Source organism: Bufo gargarizans, chromosome 5, assembly GCF_014858855.1.
Source record: "Bufo gargarizans isolate SCDJY-AF-19 chromosome 5, ASM1485885v1, whole genome shotgun sequence".
NCBI classification, from domain to species: Eukaryota; Metazoa; Chordata; class Amphibia; order Anura; family Bufonidae; genus Bufo; species Bufo gargarizans.
This window is the reverse complement of record NC_058084.1, coordinates 193,459,167-193,475,283: the sequence shown is the minus strand read 5'-3', so window position 1 is coordinate 193,475,283 and position 16,117 is coordinate 193,459,167. Positions and strand designations below refer to the sequence as shown.

Here is a 16,117-nt window from a genome sequence, read left to right as displayed (position 1 = left end):
ACGAGCTTTTAGGTCAGACTGGTGTCGAAGCTGGCCGCTCTTTCCTGTCAGGAGCCTTAATGGTTTTCCTCCAGGATTAAGTTGTGCTCCGTCCAGTCCCCTTCTTTTTGCCCAGGGTGGTCTCTCCCTTCCGCCTTGATGAGGATCTTGTCCTGCCTTCCTTTTGTCCTTCTCCGGCTAACCCCAAGGAACGCACTCTGCATTCCCTGGATGTTGTACGGGTCCTGAAGGTGTGTCTCGCGGCTACTGCTTCCGTCCGCCGTTCTTGGCGCTCTGGATCTGCTTGGCTATTTCCGCGGCTTGTCACGCTTGTGGTGGAGTTCCCCCGGCTAGAATTGCCGCTCACTCCATTGGGGCGGAGGGGGCTTCCTGGGCAAGACGCAGTCGTGCCTCTGCGTCTCAGCTGTGTACGGCGGCCACCTGGTCGTCCTTGCATACCTTTGCAAATTTTTGTCAGTTGCATTCACTGGCTTCGGCTGATGCGGCTTTGGCCGCAGGGTTTTGCAGGCTGTGGTTCCTGTTTGACCGTTGGGGCGTTCCTCCTGGCGGTGCTGATATTTTTTCCCACCCCATGGACTGCTTTTGGACGTCCCATGGTCTGTGTCCCCCAATGGTAAAAAGCACGAGAAAAGGAGATTTTTGTGAAACTCACCTGTAAAATCTTTTTCTCGTCTTTTCCATTGGGGGACACAGCTCCCACCCATTATTCCTGTTGCAGGAGGGGTCTTTAGTTCAGTTTTTTCTGTTTCTGGTTGGACCTTATGGCTTGGTCCGATGGTTTCCATGATTTTTTCTTGCTCCTTCTCCTACTGCTTGTGCAACGCCTGAGTTCCTCCTGGTGGAGTCTGGGGGTATAGCCCGAGGAGGAGGAGCTCTTTCATTTGCATAGTGTCCCTCCTACTAATACCTCTAAGCTATACCCATGGTCTGTGTCCCCCAATGGAAAAGACGAGAAAAAGATTTTACAGGTGAGTTTCACAAAAATCTCCTTTTTTCTGGCTATTGTTGTCCTTCGGTGGTACGGTCCTTTGGACCCTTCTTGAGTCCCTGTCAGGGTAATCCTCCTGAGCTGGCAGCTCCCTTCTGGGGAAGCTACCCATGGCTTTATGACCACATAGGCTCTGTATGACAGCTGCTTCTTTGAGCCTGATTTGCTCCTTTTTCTCTCCTGCGTCCTTAAAGGTTGTTGCAGCCTTGAGATTCTAACCTCTCTTCCCATCCCCCCAGGTCAAGTACCTGGTACCTAGTTGTTTAGTGCTATGGTTTGCAGTTTACATCGTATTGGTCATTTTTGGGATGGAGCTTTCCCTCCTTTGGAGAACTGTTCCTCCGTAGGCTGTTTTGAGTCCTCTCCTTCTACTCCAATATCTCTCAGACCAGTGGGTATCCGCTTGTATTACCAGGGCCTGTGACTGGTTCTTTTTTTCCCTGTGACTTTGTGGCTAGGGAGATCTCTGGTCTTACATTTTACAGCGATATTACATCTTTCAGAGGCGTGTTCCTTGCCTCCTCTGTGTAGGAAGCATGTCTTTTCTCCTGACCATTACCTAAGACCCCCCTACTCCGAGGGTTGGCTGTTTTCTCTGGCAGGAAGAGGTTTCCACCTTCTCATGGGTGTTTCTCTTTCCCCCCTTCCTTGCTGTGAAAGGAGGCTCACTCCCTTCCCTTGTGAGTCTTTGTTATGATTTCTCTCAAGCCTCCAGTGCTTCTTTGTTTCCTCTCTACCCTGGCCTTTACATGTGGTTGGCCACGGACAGGCTGTGTTTTGGTCTTAGACAACTTTAAGTTTTAGTCTTTGGTTGAGGACTGCTTCTGTCCTTTTTCTAGGCATTTTATCTCCTGCCAGGCACCCTCATAGTCTATTTTGTCTTGTTGGGTCTGTCCTCTTAGGGCTTCTCCTCCTGGAGTTTCCTTATATATGCAGAGTGCTAGGTTGTTTCCAACTTACGCCCTTCCATATGCAGAGTGCTAGGTCGTTACCAACAGACATTGCTGTGCTACTCTCCTGTTTCCTCAATCCCACCCTCGAGGACTGCTTTAGGACGTCCCATGGTGCTGTGTCCCCCAATGCCATTAACGAGAAAATTGGATTTTTGTACTTACCGTAAAATTTGTTTCTCGTTCAATTTATTGGGGGACACAGATCCCACCTTCTGTTTTTACTTACTCTCCCTGTCACCGGGCTGCTGTTCTCTTTTCTTTCCCAGCCAGGACATGTTGATTCTTTTGTTTTTTGCTTTTGTTTCACTCTCCTACTGCTTTTGGTACAAACTGAATAGCCTAGTTCTGTGGAGAGGGTATAGCCCACCTGGGAGGAGCCAATTTTTTTTTTTTATATATATATATCTAGTGCCTACTAGTGGTAGCTGGGCATATACCTATGGTGCTATGTCCCCCAATGCATTGAACGAGAAACTGATTTTACGGTAAGTACAAAAATCCAATTTTAGCTCAAAGGGAGTACAATTCAGTAATAAAAAAAAAATTCTCCAAAGGTGTACATAACCTTTTAAATAGTCACTTCTCAAAACCCTACTGGCAGCTCTTGCTTCCCCTCTCTATCCACTCTGTCCTTGTATGCGCAAAGTGCTGCTGAAGATATTTGGGGTAATTTATTAAGACCAGTGTTTTACATGCTGGTCTCAATAATCCTGCCTAGCGCTTGATGCGCCTAAGTTATGTACAGGAGCCGGCCACTACATAACTTGGGCTCATCTATTGCAGGACTAAATCTATGCCAGCTCCCTTGCTGCCATAGATTTAGATAATTTTCCATGGCTAAAACAGGAGTAGAAAATTATAAATGAGATGAGCCAGCTGACCTGCCCCTTTCCCCACCCACGCCACGTCCCCTTTTTTTTTAGAACTGGGGTATGTGGTGTGGATGAGGAAGAAGTCGCAGATTCTGCCCCAAATCCCCTTTGTGACAGAATCTAGAACCAATATATACCAAAAATTGGTATATATCTATATAAATGACCCCCATTATTTCTATATTTATTAAAATGACCAGTAGAGCAGTGATATAATTTCTCCATATAGCTCAAGTGTTCTAAAATTCCTTCGACTCGCTGTCTGTCTATGTTTGTGTAGAATCTCCTGTATATTCCTATAGGCATGGCCCAGTGTTTAGGCAGTTATCAGGAACCAATCAAACATTCCTAATAATTGACTGAATATTCAGTGAAGCGCTGCACTATATTTACATATAGCAGTCATCATCTCTATATTGGGTTGTATGATCATCACTACTGCAATCATTTGTGCCTGTGTTTCTATGTCAATGATCTATTACTGCTGTTAGGGTGATGAAACACCACACTCTCTAAAGCTGAGGCAGGATGGTAGATGTAGGCTACATTAGGTAAACCTTATTTGAGGGGAAAAAGGAATCAAGATGGCATACAGCCAATGGAATACACATAGCATACACAAAAATATCTACATTATTTTTAAACTGTTTTCTGTACCAAAGAAGTATATTTTGCTTCAGTTCAGGCTGTATAGCAGGCGCAGCTACAGGTAAATGCTTGTTTTACAGCTGACAATACAGCCTGAGATATAGCTGAGAGCCCCATTGAGAGTTGCATATGCCTCCAGCTCTTACTCCCAACCCAATTTCTAAAGACTGTATTTCTGTGTGGGAGCTAGAAGCACAATCCTGGTGTTTTAAAGCTTTTAAACAATGCAACCTGTAAGAGACTAGGTTAAAGCAGCTACCCTTTCTATCAGCTGTGATCTTAGCTAGCATGGAGGAGGAATAGGGGCCATTTGGGACCTGCTGATAAGCTGCAAGAAAAGGATTAAATAATCCTCTCCCTCCTATATGCATACATGATCTCATGAGCAGTGTAACATGAATATCTGTGCATGTTATCAATACCCCTCATCAATTAGAGAGCATACATTATGGGATACCCTTTCCTGGTTTCTTGTTCTCAACATCACCGCAAACTAAGGTGATAGTGGCTGGCTGTCAATGGCAGTCTCTACTGCTGGTATGTCTGGGTCATCTGGAGCTTTTTTGCCGTGTGTATGTGGCCTCACGTAACCACTGCTCCCAATACCTCCTAACTGGTCAGAACAGCCTCTGAGATCCTTTTTATTGGGCTGTGGCAGAAACATTTTTATGCCGTCTTGTGGCAAGACCCATTGTGTAATCAGACCACAACTGTCAACATTTACACACATGCCTGACGCATAACTGCATGCTGAGTTTTGCATCAGTCTGGCATTTCTGTCTGGGTGCGTAATTTTTTTTTTTTTTCAATGGGTGTAATTACCAACAATTGCCTGCAGATGTTGGTTGGTGAATTTCTTGAAAGGGTACCAGTCACCTAAAAACGCCTCTCAAGCACATCTCAAGCTGTATGCCGCTGTCAGGTAGTTTTCAGCAGCTCTATGCACAGTCTCCCACACCATGACCTTCACAGGAAGAGAGACGTCAGGTGCATGCGCAAGTCTTTGGTGGCTTTGCTGAACAGCCAAAAACGATCAGCTGTCAATTGGAGGCAAAGGTAAGTGGTTATCCTGGCTTGAAGTGAGAAGGCTGCTTCTCCCTTGACTTCAAACTCTGCTGTTACATAGCACGTACAGGGGATTAAAGTTTGTTTTTAAGATTTTGGCTCACCTGACCAGAGGAAGAAAAGGATCTTTAGAAACATACTGCTTGGGAGGCGTTTTTTTTAATTAGGTGACAGGTCCCCTTTAACCCATGCATCCCTGAGTGTAGACATTAGTGGTATGTATGAACTTATATCTTACAGTTTTTGCAATGTATTTTATTTGCAAAAGGACTCTGCTAGACTGCATTTTATAAAAAAAAAATATGTAGGGAGTTTGTGTTATTTTTTTATTTATTTTTTATACATTTTATAATTTAGGTTTTATTTGTACATGTCAAAATTGACCTGGCCACCGGAAGTGCAAAATGTTCAAAACCCACTGCGAAAGGATTAATAATGGCATATGCTACACTATAGACAAACATAATTTGTCAATTTTGCTAGAGTTGTTTAAATACAAAGTCAACTTTGTCTTTTTCATGTATGGTGCTTTTCTCATCATTATAAAAACAAATTGTTACACGTTTACAGCAAGACCCATTGGGTAGCTTTTTATGTGGCATTTATTCCTTCTGTATAGTTTTTTATTTTAAAGGGGTATCCTCATCTTGGACATTTGCCACATGTGTGTGAGATGGGAATACTGATAATACTCCATATTTTTTGTTTTCTAGGTGGTGCTTTGATGAGGGTGTAACTCACTTTATTTATCAGGGAAAACAGAGTGACACCAACAGGGAATTTAGATCTGTAAAGGACAGGGCTGGCATCCACATCGTTTCTGAACATTGGCTATTGTCTGTAAGTGTCTTCTAGATTTTATTTCCTCCATAAGCATCTGAATGTAATAATTAGGTATTCTTTATTTCAAAAGTTGCACAAGTATTTGAGTTGCTGTTATAAGTAAAATAAAAGTCTATTCCGGTTGTTATAAGTTATCCCCTGACCCTCAAAGCCCCCCATAATGAACAAAGCAACAGGTGTAGCATGCACACTGCTGCTCCTGCCTCTCTATTCACCTCTATGGGAGTTTCAAAGACAGATGAGTACAGCGCTAGGCTATTTATGGAACTCCCATAGAGATTATTGGAATAGCCGTTCACATCACTGACCTGCCGCTCTCTTAATTTCGGGTTGTTCCAATGGGTACGGGATCCCCGTTTACGTGATCAATGTGGTTCCTAGTGGTAGGACACCTGCCGATCTAATAGTTATCAACTTGTAATAACTTGTAACAACCAGAAAACCCCCTTAACCACTTCAACCCCGCTAGCTAAAACCCCCTTAATGACCAGGCCACTTTTTACACTTCTGCACTACACTACTTTCACCGTTTATTGCTCGGTCATGCAACTTACCACCCAAATGAATTTTACCTCCTTTTCTTCTCACTAATAGAGCTTTCATTTGGTGGTATTTCATTGCTGCTGACATTTTTACTTTTTTTGTTATTAATCAAAAGTTAATGATTTTTTGCCAAAAAATGACATTTTTCACTTTCAGCTGTAAAATTTTGCAAAAAAACCGACATCCATATATACATTTTTCACTAAATTTATTGTTCTACATGTCTAATGGTTTGGGTAAAAGTTATAGCGTTTACAAACTATGGTACAAAAATGTGAATTTCCGCTTTTTGAAGCAGCTCTGACTTTCTGAGCACCTGTCATGTTTCCTGAGGTTCTACAATGCCCAGACAGTAGAAAACCCCCACAAATGACCCCATTTCGGAAAGTAGACACCCTAAGGTATTTGCTGATGGGCATAGTGAGTTCATAGAACTTTTTATTTTTTGTCACAAGTTAGCGGAAAATGATGATTTATTTTTTTATTTTTATTTTTCTTACAAAGTCTCATATTCCACTAACTTGTGACAAAAAATAAAAACTTCCATGAACTCACTATGCCCATCACAAAATACCTTGGGGTGTCTTCTTTCCAAAATGGGGTCACTTGTGGCGTAGTTATACTGCCCTCGCAATTTAGGGGCCCATCTGTGTGAGAAGTAGTTTGCAATCAAAATCTGTAAAAAATGACCGGTGAAATCCAAAAGGTGCACTTTGGAATGTGGGTCCCTTTGCCCACCTAGGCTGCAAAAAAGTGTCACACATCTGGTATCGCCGTACTCAGGAGAAGTTGGGGAATGTGTTTTGGGGTGTCATTTTACATATACCCATGCTGGGTGAGAGAAATATCTTGGCAAAAGACAACTTTTCCCATTTTTTTTTTTATACAAAGTTGGCATTTGACCAAGATATTTATCTCACCCAGCATGGGTATATGTAAAATGACACCCCAAAACACATTCCCCAACTGAGTACGGCGATACCACATGTGTGACACTTTTTTGCAGCCTAGATGCGCAAAGGTGCCCAAATTTCTTTTAGGAGGGCATTTTTAGACATTTGGATCCCAGACTTCTTCTCACGCTTTAGGGCCCCTAAAAAGCCATGGCAGTATAAATACCCCATATGTGACCCCACTTTGGAAAGAAGACACCCCAAGGTATTCAATGAGGGGCCTGGCGAGTTCATAGAAATATTTTTTTGGGGCATAAGTTAGCGGAAATTTATTTATTTATTTTTTTTGTTTGTTTTTTTTCTCACAAAGTCTCACTTTCCGCTAACTTGGGACAAAAATTTCAATCTTTCATGGACTCAATATGCCCCTCAGCGAATACCTTAGGGTGTCTTCTTTCCAAAATGGGGTCAGTTGTGGGGTGTTTGTACTGCCCTGGCATTTGAGGGTCTCCGCAATCATTACATGTATGGCCAGCATTAGGAGTTTCTGCTAGTCTCCTTATATTGAGCATACAGGTAATGAGATATTTTTTTTTTCCATTCAGCCTCTGGGCTGAAAGAAAAAAATGAACGGCACAGATTTCTTCATTCGCATCTATCAATGTGGATGAAAAAATCTCTGGCAAAAAAAAAGGAGGGGAAAGGCGTCTGCCAGGACATAGGAGCTCCGCCCAACATCCATACCCACTTATCTCGTATGCCCTGGCAAACCAGATTTCTCCATTCACATCAATCGATGTGGATGAATAAATCATTGCGGGGATTTTTTATTTATTTTTTTATATACAAAGTGTTTGCCAAAGCATAGGAACACCGCCTCCTCCTCAGCTCATATGCCTTGGCAAACGTATCTTTTACTGCAGAGGAGAAATCTCGTCTTGCAGCGCCGCATACACCGACTTGCGTGTAATCTGACAGCAGCGCAATGCTTCTGTCAGAATGCACATCAGTGCTGCAGCTAGTCGATCGGTTGGTCCACCTGGAAGGTAAAAAAGAAAAAACCAGGCCGCAACGCAATAATTTTATTAACTTTGGAACAGAACATATAAACTACACTGGTGGATGGGGCCACGGAACCTCCTGTGTACAGGAGGTTCTCGATGATCTCTTCCTGAAATTTGAGGAAGGATCCTGTTCTCCCAGCCTTACTGTAGAGAACAAAACTATTATACAGAGCCAATTGAATCAAATATACAGACACCTTCTTATACCAGCGTCTGGTTCTGCGGGACACTAAATACGGAGACAACATCTGGTCATTGAAGTCCACCCCTCCTATGTGAAGGTTATAGTCGTGGACTGAGAGGGGCTTTTCAATGACACGGGTTGCTCGCTCAATTTGGATTGTCGTGTCTGCGTGAATGGAGGAGAGCATGTAAACGTCACGCTTGTCTCTCCATTTCACCGCGAGCAGTTCTTCGTTACACAAGGCAGCCCTCTCCCCCCTTGCAAGACGGGTGGTAACGAGCCGTTGGGGGAAGCCCGCGCGACTAGTTCGCGCTGTGCCACAGGCGCCAATCTGTTCTAGAAACAAATGCCTAAAGAGGGCCACACTTGTGTAGAAATTGTCCACATAAAGATGGTACCCCTTGCCGAATAAGGGTGACACCAAGTCCCAGACTGTCTTCCCACTGCTCCCCAGGTAGTCAGGGCAACCGACCGGCTCCAGGGTCTGATCTTTTCCCTCATAACGAAATTTGTGGGTATAGCCTGTGGCCCTTTCACAGAGCTTATACAATTTGACCCCATACCGGGCGCGCTTGCTTGGGATGTATTGTTTGAAGCCAAGGCGCCCGGTAAAATGTATTAGGGACTCGTCTATGCAGATGTTTTGCTCTGTGGTATACAAATCTGCAAATTTCTGGTTGAAATGGTCTATGAGGGGCCGAATTTTGTGGAGCCGGTCAAAAGCTGGGTGGCCTCTGGGACGGGAGGTGGTGTTGTCGCTAAAGTGCAGGAAACGCAGGATGGTCTCAAATCGTGTCCTGGACATAGCAGCAGAGAACATGGGCATGTGATGAATTGGGTTCGTGAACCAAGATGACTGCAATTCATGCTTTTTAGTTAGACCCATGTTGAGGAGAAGGCCCAGAAAAATTTTAATTTCGGAAACTTGGACTGGTTTCCACCGGAAAGGCTGGGCATAAAAGCTTCCCGGGTTGGCAGTTATAAATTGTGTGGCATACCGATTTGTTTCTGCCACAACTAAGTCTAAGAGCTCCGCAGTCAAGAACAGCTCAAAAAATCCCAGGGCCGAACCGATCTGAGCTGTCTCAACCCGAACTCCAGACTGGGCGGTGAAAGGGGAACTACAGGTGCGGCTGAAGTTGGGGACTGCCAATCAAGGTTTGCCAGCACCTCAGGGATTCTAGGGGCTCTACGGGCCCGTCTTTGCGGTGGCTGCGACGGGGTAACTACTGCACGTGCCACCGTACCAGCTTCAACTGCCCTTCTGGTGCTCGCTACTTCACCATGTTGTACGGCAGTGCTGGTACTAGGTCAAGGAAGAGCTGCGCTGCTGGTGTATGCCTCACCACGTAATCCGACAGCGCCAGCCCCACTCTGCTGCTCTTGAAGCGGATCCTGCGCAACCTGTGGTCTAGCGACACGGGACCGGGTACGCCTGGTGCTATTGGGGACCTCAGCCTCCTCGTCCGAACTTTGGGTCAGAGAGCCACTGCTTTTTACAGGTTCATATTCTGACCCGCTAGATTAATCAGATGAGGGTTCCCATTCCTCATCTGACTGGGTCAGAAGCCTGTAGGCCTCTTCAACTAAATTTCGGGGTATTCCCTGAGACTCAAGAAAAAAAGCAAGCCTGTCTTACAAATGGGAGGCTAGCGAAGTACCGGAGGCCGCTGTGGTTGATAAAAAATATCAAAACAGATTTTTTTTTTATCGCCGCAGCGCGTGTAAAGTGAATGTGCAGTGATAAAAAAAAATATATAATTTTGTCAGTGGGGCAGACGTGGGTGAACGCACATGTGGGCGACCGATCAGGCCTGATCGGGCAAACACTGCATTTTGGGTGGAGGGCGAACTAAAGTGACACTAATACTATTATAGATTTGACCGTGATCAGTTTTGATCACTTACAGATACTATAAAAGTACAAATGCTGATTAGTGATACGCTAATCAGCGAATAAGGGACGGTGCGGTAGGCTGGGCGCTAACTGATCCCTAAACTACCTTACCAAGGGGCCTAAACTATTCTAAAACCTAACAGTCAATACCAGTGAAAAAAAATAGTGACAGTTTACACTGATAACTTTTTTCCTTTCACTAGTGATTGACAGGGGTGATCAAACGGTTAATTGGGGTGCAGGGGGTGATCTGGGGCTAAAGTGAAGTGTTGGTGCTCCTCTGCTGGATCCAACCGACGAAAAGGACCAGCAGAGGAGCAGGGCAGCCATATACCAGATCATATTTACTAATATGATCTGTTATCTGGCTTCTGATTCGAATTTTAAAAAAATCAGCAACCTACCAGCGACGATCATTGGCTGGCAGGTTGCTGACGAAATACTCCTTTAACTTTTGCCGGCCCGCGATGCGCATGCGCGGGCCGGCTCTGACCGAAATCTCGCGTCTCGCGAGATGACGCACGGATGCGTCCAGGAGGAATTAATCAACCACCTTCCGGACGCATCCGTGCATTAGGCGGTCCGGAGGTAGTTAAGCTGATGGTTTTGTAGTCAGTTATGGAATGTGGAATTGGTATTCCTTTAAATAAAAGTACATACATGTTTGTTTTAACTGTATAGTTCTGATCTTTTTGTGCTTGTCATTTTAATGCGCATTCTTTTGCTTTTTGACTGAAAAGTGTGCAGAAGAGCAAAGAAAAGTCCCAGAGTCTCTTTACCCTTATACATACAATCCAAAAATGAGTCTTGACATCAGTGCTACACAAGATGGAGCGCACAGTAGCAGTAAACTTTCTACAGCAGTCTCAAAACATGATGAGGTATGAGTTACTTTAGTCTTGTGTGACAAAATAACCTGTGCTCAGTCTACGCCATTCATCCCTCTGAAATGGTTTGAAAATAAACTTAAAGTATAACTGTTATATTATTTTACTTTTTGGGAGTATTGGATTGTGGTGATTAATATCTCCTTGGTGGCCCTATTTCAACTTTTCACTGTGTATTCAATTACCCCTTAATTCCACAGTTTTGTTCCCTGTACGGCCTACTTTTACCTGTGCTTAAAATAGGGTTGCTAGGCATGGTCCGTCTATGTGTTGAAGGATGGAGGACGCAGAAGCACGCTGCGTGCAAGGTCACATTACCGACAGCCAGGGACTGTAAGTAAATGATTAAAGCCAGGTCCTCCCCAGCAGCTGATAACAGTGCCTGGGCTGTGTGCACTTCTCCCTGTCCCTGCGCTTGGCAGACGCTCCCTCACTCAGCAGAGCTGGAGAAGTAGAGTCGAAGCAGCGCAGACAAGGGAAGGGAGATCTGCCATCTGCTCAGTGTATAAATGAAAGCAACATGTGGTAAGAGGACCCCTTTGTGCTGCAGGAGATTAACCCATTAGGGTGGAGGGCTCTGGTTACTGACATTTTTGGGGGGCTATTGTTACTGGCTAGTGAGGGCAGGCGGGATTAGCCTCAGGGTGAGGGCAGTTGCGGCCATCTTAACTGAATAATGAAATTTCAGTTTTATGCAGACTGGTTGCTAAGGGCTGAATCTTATTAAATATGGGGTAAGTCAGTCTAATAGTAACTGATTCTGGAATATCATGTTATTAGTAACTACATATATGAAAATTGAAATTGGGGTCTAAGTGTGACGGTTATCCTTTAAAGGGATTATCTTATTACTCTATAAGCTCAACCAAAGCATTTATACATTAAAATATCATTAAAAAAATATCCTGTGTGTAGATATTGCTGTCACTTAGTTGCTATGGCGCCTCCTGGTGTTCTTTTGATTTCCTCTCAGTTTCTACTTCATTTGTCCAGTGCAGTGAGAAGCTGCTCCTTGTGCTCTGATTCTTATTGACTGAGCAGGAATCACTTTGCCACCTTGGTACGAAGGGATCCAGGCAATGCTATTGTGCTCCTGGACACATATGTACACAGCACTGCACACATTACGTGGATATTCTGGTAAGGCTACTTTCACACTAGCGTTTTTTACTGGATTCGGAAGGGTTCAGCAAAAACGCTTATGTTACTGATAATACAACTATCTGCATCCGTTATGAACGGATCTGGTTGTATTATGTTTAACATTTCCGAGACAGATCCGTCATGAACTCCATTGAAAGTCAATGGAGTACGGATCAGTTTTCTATTGTGACAGATTGTCAGAGAAAACAGATCCGTCCCCATTCACTTGCATTGGGGGTGCATCCCAGGACGGAAAGCAAACTACAACATGTTGTGGTTTGCTCTCCGGTATGGGAACGCAACCAAACGGAACGGAATGCATTTTGGAGCATTCCCCTCTGTTAAGTTTAGTTGTGTCCCCATTGACAATGGTATTGAGCCCCTTTGACTGATGTCAATACCAGAAAACTAAAACGCTAGTGTGAAAGTAGCCTTAGCGAATCAGAACACCAGCAGGGACCCTAAAACAAATACACGGGAGCAAATGAGAAAATGTATTTATTACTAATTCATTTCAAAGAAGAGGAACTGGGGACCCCTCACTAATCAGGATTAGTGGTCTGACCCAACTCTAAACCCTTTTAGGCTGGATTCTTAAGTTGTGGCCAAAACTGCACCTACAGGCAGATTGGCATGCTTTTGAAATTGGTTGCAGCTATAAAGAGCTTGATAGTTACTGGATGCTTAGTAAACTGCTGTTTAGCTTCATTGCCATTAACAAACTCCTTTTAGCTGGAAACTGAGCCAGTCTGTTTCCTCAGCTGCATCAGGCGAACCCGGTCGTATGGGTTTTCTGACTAATTTATTAACCTATAGTTACTATAAAAAAAAAAAAACTTAAAGTTCATTCTTGACACGGCGATGATGCCTTTGTGTGTGCTAGTCTTTTACTCACATTTATTTGTGCGTGTCTCTTGCAAACGTGCTGTGAATAATTTCTCTAACAATTGCTTTGGTTTGTTTTTTGTATTTAAGAATAATGGACTAACAGATGATGATGATCAAATAGCTGAAATTTCGCCTCTAAAGACGAATAATAATGGAAATGCTCAAAATGAAGGAAGTGAAGTAAAAGGAGGTATAAAGTACACTTCTTAATTGTGGTTTGTCCAGAAGGATTTTTCTTTAGCCTTTTAGTAATGCACTATAAAATGGGTATGAGGCTGGGTTTCCTTAAAGCCACAATTCCCACATTCAGCACGATTTATTTATATTTTTTTAAGGAAGCACTTTTATTTTAACTATTTTTTCAAAGTGGTTGGCTAGCTTAATGTTCCTACGTGTGCCCCCCAAAAAAGACACCTGCCCCAGTTCTGCCATGCACGCACAACTGTAGCAACTTATCATTCATGCAGAGGGCAGCACAGTGGCTCAGCTGAGCATGCAGCGCTTGGGTCCTGGGTTCAAATCCGACCAAGGACAACATCTGTAGGGAGTTTTTTCTCCAAATGTAAGTGCATGTTCTCCAAATGTGAATGCTGAGGCCTTTGATTGGCTGCAGCCCTCACTGGACCAAGCCACTTCCTGGTCTTGTGGGGAACGGAAGCATCCAGGGGGAGGCAGCAGTTTGGGCACAGCAGGATCACAGACGTGAGTGGCTTATTTTTGCTTATGGGGTACATTATGAGCATTGGATTTGTCAGATCCTAGGTTGGAAAACCCCTTTAATTGTATAGAAACCAGCTTTTCAACAGATAAAGGGCTCATGACCGTTTCCGTATTGCGAGCTGCAAAGCACAGACACCTTCTGTGTGCATTTCGCATTTTTCTTACTCCCTAGAAAGTACTATTCTTGTCCGCTATACTATAATTTGCAGAACAGACACACAGAGACAGCACATGGATGACATCTGCGTGCTTTTTTCTCTTTTTTTTTTCTTTCAGACCCATAAAAAATAATAGGTCTATATGCAATCCGCAAAAAATGCGAACGGGACACAGATACAGAAAAAAGTCATGTGCATGAAAATGATGTGTGATTATTCAGGAATGCATTATTCTTATTATGTTCTTTGCTTATGTGATCAGCTCTTACACAGACTCTAGAAATGAGAGAGAATTTCCAGCGACAGCTTCAAGAGCTGATGTCAGCAACATCAATTGTGAAGGCACAAGGACAGAGGACGTCATTAAGCAGAGCAGGGTTTGATAACTCTCCTTCCACTCCTGAAGGAGTTCGTTCTAGTAGAAATGGTCGTAGCTGGGTGCTGGAAGCAAGAAGGTACTGGTTTGAGAAATTGTTAAATGGGGTTCTCTGGGATTTACATATTGATGACCCATCCAATATGAGATCGGCGAGGATCCAACTCCCAGGACCCCCGCCGATCAGCTGTACAAAGAGGCTGGGATGCTCCTTATTAAGCCTCTTCCTAGGCTATTTGACATCATGTTCATTGGTCACAAGACCTAGATGCATCTCATTCCCATTCAAGTGAATGCAGCTGAGCTGCAATATGCTGTACTCGATAAGCTGCAAGGAGGGCACGGCACCTCAAATAGCTGATCTGCAGGAACGCCCGCCCTTCTCATATTGATGACCTATCCTGGGAAAAAGTCCTCATTATGTAATTCCCAGAGAACACCTTGATCATAATGACTTAAAGTATTCATACTGAGCAATATGTGATTGTTTTTTCCCATATTGTATTAGTTGTGATTATTACAACACAGTTGTTTTACTCTACTTTTAGAAATACTCGCCAGCCCACAGCAGATCTGAACACAGAGCCATCACAAAATGAACAAATTATTTGGGATGACCCCACAGCAAGAGAGGAGAGAGCTAAACTGGCGAGCAACTTGCAGTGGCCCAATAGTTCTTCTCAATATATGGAACCTCCTCAGCCGAATATAAAAACTCAAAATGATGATCAAGCCCAGTTTAAGGAATCCTTAACGGACACAGAACTAGCTGATATGGGTAAGAATGCATGAAAGCCGTGCCTGTGTGGGTTGTAGCATATGTAGCAGTCATAGATTTTGCTGAAGCTCTTAATCACTTCTCAATGTATTTGCCTGAATAAACATGTAGTTTGCAGTGAGAACATTAGCATTCTTTTTTTTAATGCAGTTAGATTAGCAGATTATTTGGTAGTTGCATTAATTTTCCCTCGCCTTCCCAGTTTCAAACTTTATGATAGAAAAATTAAAACTAACAGGTAAATGTTGCCCTTGTGTTGCAGAAGCCTGTGAAATGGATAACACTGCAGCTGAGGTATTTAGAAAAGCAAAAGATTTCCAATCTCCAGCCAAAGAGGACCAGATAATCCCCACTCCGCAGGCTCCCAGTATTGCCTTTCCACTAGCCAAGCCAATGGTGGCTCCACAGCCCAAGGAAATGGTTAGAGTTTGGATTCATGCTGTTGTTCTGCTATGTGCCAGCATTGTAGATGGTAGATATTAGTGAAGTCTATAAGGTTGCTTGCTTTGATTAAATCAATTTAAGTTATGTCTTAACGCAATATACAATTTAGTGGATAGATATTAAAGAGGGTATCTCATGACTAATATAAAAAAAGAAAATCAGGTATAGTCCAGTACAGGGCTGGCCAACCTGCGGCTCTCCAGCTGTTGTAAAACTTCAATTCCCACTGTGCCCTACTGTAGGCTGATAGCTGTAAGCAGTCTAGGCATGTGGGGAGTTGTAGTTTTGTAACAGATGGAAAGCCACAGGTTGACCATCCTTGGTCTCTTTCTAACTAAGCTTAAACCAGCCCTGTACTTCACATGGATCAGTAGATATCCCCAATCATTGCTCTGCTAGATTTATATTAAGCTGGCAGCTCAAGGGGAGAGCCCAAGCTGTTTTAACACCTTACGTGCTGCGTGCAATGGCGCCTGACGTATCTAAGCAGTTATAGAGGGAGTGGACTCCCTCTGTATTCCATTGGCACCCCGCAAAAGAGATCACAAGGTGCCAATGTCAGTGAAGGCAGATCGAGGCTTAGTGTAGGCCTCAGTCCTGCCTCCAACATCTTCCAGCAGTCTGCGCCACTGGTCAATGTCAGTAAACATAGAATGTGTCGGCAGATAAGAACCGTTTGGCCCATCTAGTCTGCCCAATATACTGAATACTATGAATAGTCCTTGGCCCTATCTTATATGAAGGTTGGCCTTATGCCTATCCCATGCATGCTT

At 43.7% G+C, this 16,117-nt stretch overlaps 1 protein-coding gene across 2 annotated transcripts in view; it reads left to right on the top strand.

The window, feature by feature from the left end:
- The window catches only part of TOPBP1 (DNA topoisomerase II binding protein 1), a 174,870-nt gene that overhangs the window by 131,647 nt on the left and 27,106 nt on the right, over positions 1-16,117 (top strand). For both annotated transcript variants that reach the window (XM_044293058.1, XM_044293057.1), the window contains exons 17-22: positions 5,240-5,366; positions 10,691-10,831; positions 12,956-13,058; positions 14,009-14,201; positions 14,671-14,900; positions 15,163-15,320. In XM_044293058.1, coding sequence (XP_044148993.1) covers positions 5,240-5,366; positions 10,691-10,831; positions 12,956-13,058; positions 14,009-14,201; positions 14,671-14,900; positions 15,163-15,320 — 952 coding nt within the window. The remainder of the gene's footprint in view (positions 1-5,239; positions 5,367-10,690; positions 10,832-12,955; positions 13,059-14,008; positions 14,202-14,670; positions 14,901-15,162; positions 15,321-16,117) is intronic.